General features: G+C 38.2%; 1 protein-coding gene and 1 long non-coding RNA gene across 2 annotated transcripts in view; both read right to left on the bottom strand.

The window, feature by feature from the left end:
• Nucleotides 1–2,921: 2,921 nt before the first annotated feature.
• On the bottom strand, nt 2,922–4,160 carry LOC137970937 (neuromedin-U receptor 2-like). The gene has a single exon (XM_068817607.1). It carries the CDS (start codon nt 4,158–4,160, stop codon nt 3,048–3,050), a length of 1,113 nt encoding a protein of 370 aa, XP_068673708.1. The 3' UTR covers nt 2,922–3,047.
• Nucleotides 4,161–4,292: 132 nt separating this feature from the next.
• Nucleotides 4,293–9,361, bottom strand: part of LOC137981090 (uncharacterized) — a 21,055-nt gene continuing 15,986 nt past the window's right edge. The window contains exon 3 of the long non-coding RNA XR_011118554.1: nt 4,293–4,366. This is a non-coding gene — a long non-coding RNA (uncharacterized lncRNA). The remainder of the gene's footprint in view (nt 4,367–9,361) is intronic.

The following is a 9,361-nucleotide window of genomic DNA, read 5'->3' as shown; positions in this document are numbered from 1 at the left end:
AAATAATTTGATGATTAATTATAGTAATTATTAGTTGATTAATAACTAATTTATGATAAATTATGAAATTGCTTGTAATCTATAGATGCAACATTTATTGCTGATTAATTTGATATATAGTTATCCATACTTCTGAGCAAAAGAAATGGTAATAACCTGCAAAAAGTGATGGCCGTATCTAAATTCTTAAGTGTCCCCAGGAGCCCATGAGTAGGAGCTTGCCTCCCCCATACAAGCCCTATGAGTCAACCTTTGCCCGCATCTTTCTATTTTTAGAACCAACCCTTCAGCAGGAGACTCACATTTACATCAATTTACATCAATTCGCACAATTTGTGTACATTGTTTTTGTTATTTTTGTCTTCGTTAGACAATGACTTTATTCTGATTGGCCATTTTAAACAGTGCGTGCAGTGCCAAACTACTCTTGGCGTTCTAAAAATAGAAAGATACGGGCAAAGGTTGACTCAAGGATATAGTGGATATGGAGGTTCCTACTCATGGGCTCCTGGTGTCCCATGAAACAACAATAAAAGCAAGATGACACACGCTAACACCAACCCGGTGTGGCCAACACACCACGCATGCGCACAACCATTTCACCCGGTCAATTAGCAGCCATGGACAGCTGCGTGTGTCACCTCGCTTTTATAGTTTTGTTTTCCCATAAAACAACTCAGGCGGAAAAGAGTTAACAAATAACTGAATCTCAGCCAGCAAACAGCGTACACAACTTTAAACTATTCGCTCTTTAGATACTCCTCCTTCATCATGGGAAATACGTATAATAAAGACGGTACTTCGTGTAACACTCCCTTTTCCCAACTCATGCCTGTCAGGTTGACTTGCGAATAGTATTTTGCTCTGACGAAGGTTGAGGATGTTGGATCAGTGAAAAAAAAAATCACTTTTGAATTATATTCTATTCATCGCTCTAAAAGTAAAATCCCTACAGTTCTGTTCCTTTTTGTGAATACCAAGGCGAAAATGCAAAAGGGTGTTTCCTAAAAATTAAGGGAGTTTTGTACGGGTCCGCAAATGATCCCAGGGGCCTGTTTCTCGAAAGTCCCGAAACTTTACGGGCCATTTTCGGGTGTCACAATTCCCTTTGTATCTCAAGAACGGAGAGGATTTAAGTCGTGAAAGTTCACAGCCATTTTGCTTTTTGTTACCTTGAAACTGACACGTTAAAAGATCAGCTTTCCAGAACAAGCGGTTGACAGTTTCATAAATGGCTTTTCGGGCCGGAAAGGTTTTCGGGACTTTTGAAAAACAGGCCCCAGGACCGCAAATGATCCCCGTGTTGGACCGCAAATTATCCCGGAACGCAAATGATCCCCATTTTGGACCGCAAATGATCCCGAAAAAAAAAAGTAAAGAATGGCATGGAGAGCGGAATGGTCTGGACAGAGAATTAATTTGAAGAGCGCTTATTTTTATTAAAAATCACTTTAAATGGCTCACACAGGTTTCTTTCTCATTATAGTTTTCCAGAAAGACTGAATTTTGTTTCTTACCACGCTGTTATAAATTTGCCACATTTAATTATCGGATACAATCATCAAAAACTTTGGACGCAATTCTAAACTGATTATGACCAGGGCCCCGTTTCTCGAACCCTGCGTGTGTTTGCCAGAGTTGTTCGAATATCCGGACTACTTGTTTTCGTTTCGTGGTTTTGCAGTTACTGGTCATGCGTGACTGACACCCAAATACATTTACATGCTCAATACGAAATGTCGCTTAATCGAGGCCGCTGGCAGACCCGGTTTTTCTGGGAAGATCGAAAGATACTCTGCTCGCAAGGTTCGAAAAACGGGCCCCTGGTCACAATCAGTTTAGAACTGCGTCCAAGTTAGTTGTTGATGTTTGTGTCCGATAATTAAATATAGCAAATTTATAACAGCGAGGTAAGAAACAAAATTCAGTTTTTCTGGAAAACTATAATGAGGCAGAAACCTGTGTGAGCCATGATTTAAAGTGATTTAAATAAAAGCGCTCTTCACATTAATTCTCTATCTAGACCATTCCATCCTCCATGCCATTCCTCACCTTTTTTTCGGGATCATTTGCGGTATAGTTTGGGGATCATTTGCGGTTCTGGGATCATTTGCGGACCCGTACAGTTCCTTTAGTACAGGTAACCACTTGATTTGAAGTGCATGCAATTTGGAATAAATAAGCACGAGTAAGTATTCTCAAGGACGATTAAAATTGGCTCGGACAATTTGCAGTTACTTATCACGCAAAAATTGCGCCATCGGGGACTTGCATTTGATTGGCCATCTGAGACTTTCTTTGACCATTGGCTAATGAGAATGCTTGATTTCTTACCTCTTTTTGCAAGGCATTACCTCTTTTCTTCATTTTTGCACTGTGATACCTAGAAACTGCAATTCTCTCAGCCAATCAGAATGGAGAAATTTGCATGTATATTATTAATTAATTATATGTATTTGTATAACATTAATATTAAGAAAAAAAATAAAATTGACGCCGTTTACTAAGAGATTATGCAAAAGAAAACAACTACAATTAATATTTCTCAGGCAATAGCCCTTTGAAACGTCAAACGAAAGTTGAGGCAGTGAAGAATGAACCAAAGACACTAGATTTCTTTGGAACAATCAAATTCCAACTATCGAAACATGCAACTCATGAACTTAACCTGATTTCTAGCAATTTGAAATTTTTAAAAAGATTCCTTCATCCTTTTTCTGCAACTTGAGCATCATGTCGAATGCGAAATAAAGGTGTCAGTAAACGTAAAAAACTGTAACCGTGTAGTCTCATACTTCAGTTGGCATATATGACTGTTTAGATAGCTCAGTGTCTGTCTCAAGAATACTTTTACCCTTCTAAATAGATGGTTTACTCTTACTTCGTGAAGTTAATCAAAACTGACCAGAGTCTGCATTTAGTTAGGTGCATGTTTGGACATATCGTTATGGGTACAAAGCTATGACAATTATGTCATCACATTGGTCACTTGCAATCACCAAGGATGCGACATGCTGCAAGGTGACCTGAAATTCTTCACACACGTGTCAGCGAGATGCAATATTTGTTTGTGTCCGAGTAGACAAAGAAAAAAACTGAGATTTTATCAATCTCTTATCACCCCTCAAATTCCTTATCTCTTTGCGAAAGCGCCTGTTGACGAGAGAATAGATGATGGGATTCGTAGACGCGTTTGCAATCACAAAGACGACAGCCACATACAGAAGACTTCCGTAATACTGCTCTTGTGCGATTTCAGGCCAATGGGCAATTGCCAGTCTTAAAATATTCAATGGAAGCATTGTTATTGCAAAGACCAAAACGATTGGTGTGAGAATTTTCTTGGCATTCTTGTTTTGTCTGTTTTGATGAAAGCGAACGCCTCTCCGCTCATGTCCTTGTAGCATTCTCCCATTTTCCCTTGCCATGGCCTTATAGAACGCATCACTCTGTTTTATTGCCCGAGAAACCATGACGTAGGTAAAGGATATGATGACAAGGGGAAAAATATAAGAGAGGAAAGTCAATAATCCGATGTAGAATTGAGCAAAGAGAAGTGAAGGCCACACCGGGCCGCAACATCTACCATTATTCACGAGTTCATAATATTTAACAACAAAGTACAACGGAAGAGAAAGTGTCAAAAAGGACCCCATCCACACGCAAGCAGAAGTCAATTTAACTCTTTTCAGCGAAACGTTTTTTACATTTTGAGTAAAGGTCTTAACCACGACTATATTTCGATATCGCTCAAAAGCAATGACTGCAATGTGCCACACGGAGGACATGTAAAACATCTCTGGAATAGGGCTCAAGTAGAGGCAAGTAAACTCACCAAAAGGCCAATTAAAAGGAAGCTTTTCTTTGAACGAAGCAAGCGGAAATGCCAACAACAAAGTGCCTAAGTCTGCAACTGCTAAATTTTGCACGTAGAAATCCAATGATTTTGTTTTCTTTGCCATGAATTTTCTTGTAATTATGATCACCAAAACGTTGCCAATAACTCCAATGAACGCAATGAACACTTCAAGGGTTAACTTTAAAATACCTGCCAACGGTACTTTTGTCTTGTCATAGTAGTGATGCGAATCGTTCCCAACAGAGACGTACGTTTGACCATGATGCGCTGCTGTCCAATTGTGAACGCTACCAAGTGACATATCGGCAAGTCTCTATTTTCAAGCTTGACAACGGAGCCGCACTATCTGTTTAATATGCTTCCAGTTAACTTTACGAGAGAATGTTGTTTTTCCTCTATCATTTGATTTTCAGTTTAAAAGAAAGCTATGCATGCCCCTACTCTCTGATTCTGCGAGGTGCTTCTTCTGTTTTGCGAGGTCTGTCGGGTAAAAGCACGGAATCGATGCTGAAATCGCAAAAAAAAAAACCGAAAGACTTCTTTTTAAATGAAATGGCCGCAGCTGTATATGTGGATTTAGCGAGTTGTAGGTGGTACGTCTCAATAATGAACCAAGGTGGTTGTTTTGTATTTATTATTATTATTATTATCATTATCATTATCATTATCATTATCATTATCATTATCATTATCATTATCATTATCATTTTTATTATTATTATTATTATTATTATTATTATTAACTAATTTCATTCTTGCTGTTTGCTGGGCCAATTTAGGCGCCAGATTTTTGACACGAGCAAACCATATCGCAACATTGACGATACAAAAACATTTACTTTATCTATAAAGAAGCCCTCGCCTGTAATGCCTCTTCATATTCCAACTACGAAATAAATAAATTAGTACAGGAAATGAGAAGTCAATGTTGAGTGCTTTGATTACCATCTAAACTTCACAAAAATTAAATTAAATAATATAATAAATAAATAAATGCAACATGTCATGGCTATGTAACTTTTCTGGAATATACTCCTTTTATCTTTCAGAAAAAAAAATTGTATCTATTTATTTCAAAAAAGAAAGCTCAGATGAAGGTGTACATAGTCAATTACCGATCCCAATAAGAGGAATATTATTGTTCACGGTGAGAGATTAAGAGATTATGAAGGTAAGAGAAGTAATCCCTCATATTGGCCCTATTCCCATCGTAATCCCTCTTAGGTTATTTTTAGATGATATCAATTTTTCCGCGGATAATGTTACCGCGCGCATTACATGGAAGTTTCGTGGAGAAGGGAAAGCGCAGCAAATTCTGTACGATGTCATTCTCCGTTTTCAAAATTGAGTTTCATGGCCTGATCAAATTCATTGTCTACAAGATACAGGTTTCAAACATATATCTTTGGAATTGCTAGTTTACAATGATATCAATTTGAAGAATTTCCAATCTATCAAACCATGTTCAATAATTTTGACAGATGCAGATATATTTAAATTGGTTGCATCGCGTTTATACTCGTCCATTTTAGTGCGCACTTTCTCATCGTCTACAAAATTCTGTCGCTTACAAAACTCGTTCCTTTCAAGATACAGTCTGCAATCATATATTATGGAATTTGGTTAATTGTCTAATGTAGGAAACCGTGTTAAATAATTTTGAAACAGTGTTGAAGCTTAAGTTTAGCATTTTTGTAAAGGTTTGGGTTGTTTCAGCTGCAGCTACAGTTTACACTCTCCGCGTTGCAAATTGACTTCAATCCGATCTTACGGTTTCAGAAATTTTTATCGCGCCGTCAATTGAAATTTTCCTGTCATGTGTGGTACTGTTTGAAAGCGTTAGCTGTCTAATTATGAATATCATAGGATTAAGTCACCATAGTTTAAGTCCGCTAAGAAAATCGAGAACGCGTTGACCAAGTCGGGAATATGTTACTCGATGACTCAGTGCAGTCTGCGATATTTCATTGCGTACAAAATTCTGTCGCCTATAAAACTCGTTCCTTTCGAGATAAAAGATGCAAAGATATATCATTTACGTGACTGTCGCTTACAATGAATGTCCAATGTACGAAATCGACTTTAATAATTTTGAAAAATGCAAGTATATCATGAACATGCGTGCTTTTTTGCAGACTCACTGCCATCCGATTCCAGGGGTTCAAAAATTTTTATCGCACAGTCTGTGCAAATTTTTCCACAGGGCTCCAAGCTCAGTGTGAGCATGGCGACAAAAATATAAGGATTTGTATGAGAATCCCGATAAAAAGCTTAAGAAGATAATTATATGCAAAAAATCTCAATTGAAAAGGAAGGAAGCTATCCACGATGGCAATAAGGTTAGGCTTTTTATCGGGATTCTCATACAAATCCTTAAAAAATATTTTTGTCGGCCATGCTCACACTGAGCTTGGGGTGCCTGTGGTTTTTCTTTCATGTTTGGTACTGTTGTAAAAGATATATCTGTCTATTTTATGAATATCTAAGAATTAAGTCGTCATATTTTAATCCCACGAAAAAAATCAAGAACGCGTTAACCAAGTCAGCGACATATTACTTGTTGACTGTAGTCTGCGAATTGCCAATGTTTACAAAATTCTGTCGCTTATAAAACTCGATCCTATCAAGATACAGGTTTCAAACGGTAGTGTCGAAAACGAAGAACCCGAAAACGAAGACCGAAGACCGAAGACCTCGAAAACGAAGACCCACTCGGAAAAAACGTACAATTAAGGTTAATTCAAATGTAATCGAGATCCCGGCAAATACACCAAAAATCAAGTTTGCGATTATATGGAAAAATCTCAGCTCGGTTAGCCGAGAACCCGACATTACGATGCCGGAATCCCGGCTAACCGGGTTGAGATTTTTCCATGTACTCGCGTTCAGGACAGCCCGGTTAGCCGGACAAGCGATTTCTAACCACATTTCTCCACTTTAGTCTGTTTAGTGCAAAATAGCCGGGAGGTACAAAACACAGGTCACAGGTCACAAGTCATTGTTTTACCTATACAGAAAGTATCCTAAACATTCATAAAAGCCTTAGGCCTAAAAACTTTTCTTTAGGCCTGTACCTAAAATTAGCTTTTATGAATGTTTAGGATACGTTTCTTTAGGCCTAATTAGGCCTAAAATTAGCTTTTATGAACGTTTAGGATACTTTCTGTATTGGTAACACAATGACCTGTGACCTGTGACCTGTGTTTTGCACCTGCCGCAAAACGGCCCACGGAATAGTCGTTTTTTATGTTTAAATAAAAGCTTCTTTAAATTGTAGAATGGTGTATTTTAATAACAATTTAGCGAGACAAACTTCCCTCCACTTCTTCTTCTTCTTGTCATCTTTTTTCACACGACATATTCTAAATTCAGTCAGTATAAAAGGTGGACTGCGGACCGGTTATAAAATGCGGACTGAATACAAAACACTGTGAAAAAGGCACAGAGCAACGAAATAGCGATTGGCTGACGACATGAATTGAAGTGCGACATAAGAACGGTGGAAGAAATGTTTCGAGCCATAATTATCAACCATAGCCTTAAACTGGATATCTTTTGGCTTCTCAAAACGACGATCAATAGCTCATTGAAGGTTATAGTTGAAATTGCAAAACGTTTGTATATGTTGTATTTTTCAGAGATAAGACACGAAAGTAATTTATGAAATCCTTCGCGGTTCACCAGCTGTATGTTTAGAAGTCGAGAAATTTGAAGGACTTCAGTGGGAGATGCTGATTTCGTTTCCTTTTCCTTTTTAAATTCGTGGAGTAAAGTACAATTTTGAGATAAAATCTCTACTCTTACTTTCTCTAGCCCAGTCGATGTTGTAATTGAGCAATTGTGTGCACGTGACAATATTTTAACACGGAATAAGAGTACTCAAGGACTTTTTTTAAATCTGTATCTGGGCCAGTACAAACCTAGTTTTGTTCTATTCTCCGTTTTTGAAAACTCAGTCCTTGTTTCATATGAAGTCCGCAGTCTGCGTTTTATACTCGGTCAGCAATCCGAGTCTGAGTCCGCAGTCAACCTTTTATTTATACGGGCCGAATTTAGAATATGTTGTGTGAAAAAAGATGGCAACAACAAGAAGAAGTGGAGGGAAGTTTGTCTCGCTAAATTGTTACTAAAATTCACCATTCTACAATCTAAATTAAGAGGCCTCATGGTTTGCTATCTTATTGATCCTTTATTAAACTAAAAAACGACTATTTCGTGGGCCATTTTGCTCTAAAGTGGAGTAATGTGGTTAGAAATCGCTTGTCCGGCTAACCCGGGCTGTCCCGATGAACGCGATTACATGGAAAAATCTCAGACCCGGTTAGCCGGGATTCCGGCATCGTAATCAGTGCCGGGCTCTCGGCTAACCGAGCTGAGATTTTTCCATGTAATCGCAAACTTGATGAGAATACCGGATCTCGCTGGAGATCTAAAAATGACCTAAGATGGATTACGATGGGAATAGGGCCAATGAGGGATTACTTCTCTTACCTTCATAATCTTTAATCTCTTGTTCATGGTTAACTCTTTTTAAAATTTACAAGGATTGGAAATAATCTCTGAGTTTTCGTTCATAGTTGGAAAGATTGAGAGAATTGCGTAATAAGTGAGGACTATCATTGCAAATTCGGAGACCCTTATTCTTGTTTCCAGGCTCCCTCCTACCCCGTCCTGAAAATGGGCGTAGAACCCGGGAAAAGAGGAATCTGTATTACTTGCAGGCGCACGCTCGGAATGGCGCAATTTCCGCCCCAAAAATTGGGAGAAAACCATATTTGGAAAAAGATTCCTTGTTTGGGTATAGTTTATTCGGAGTGCTTTTATACTGGAAACATGGTGGATAACGTAAAATGCTATTATGATCCAAGTTTCTAGACGCAATTGATTTCGCGTTTAAGAACTACCACTTTAACTTCGTCCCGGCTAATGCGCAACAACTATTAAAGTCTTTTTCCTACATTGTTGTTCCTTTTGTGATTTTGTTCAATCTGAGTCCGATGTTAATTGTGAATAAGTCCGTCTTATCGGAGTCCTTATCGTGGAAGATCAGACGGATGACATACGAGAGTATGGAATTTGTGCTTGAAACCCAACTGAACAGCTGCATGATGATGGCGCAGAAAAATACCAAATTTTTTCTCTCCCGCCGATAGTCTTTATGAAGAACCCGTGGGAGAGCAGCTGCTGAAATTGCATTAAAATATCGTATGCTGTTGACTTGGCTCACTGTGTGTTACAGTGGAAGTATAAAACTCACAAAAAATATACTGTAGGTCGTGAGTGTGAATCCCGCTGGAAATCTTTATTGTTCATTACTAGCTTCTTTCACTCTGGTTATATGATAATCGCACTGATTCAATGAACATCTAACTGAGTTTCACAGTAATTATTGAAACCATGATTGTCTTAGGAGTTTAGACCTACCATTTTTGTTCTAAATCGGGGACAAATTGTTTGGATACCCAATGTCAAAAAGCTAATAAGTTAAAAAAAAATTGTAGC

The sequence above is a fragment of the Montipora foliosa genome, chromosome 1 (genome assembly GCF_036669935.1).
Source record: "Montipora foliosa isolate CH-2021 chromosome 1, ASM3666993v2, whole genome shotgun sequence".
Taxonomy (NCBI): Eukaryota; Metazoa; Cnidaria; class Anthozoa; order Scleractinia; family Acroporidae; genus Montipora; species Montipora foliosa.
This window is presented reverse-complemented; position numbering and strand designations above follow the sequence as displayed.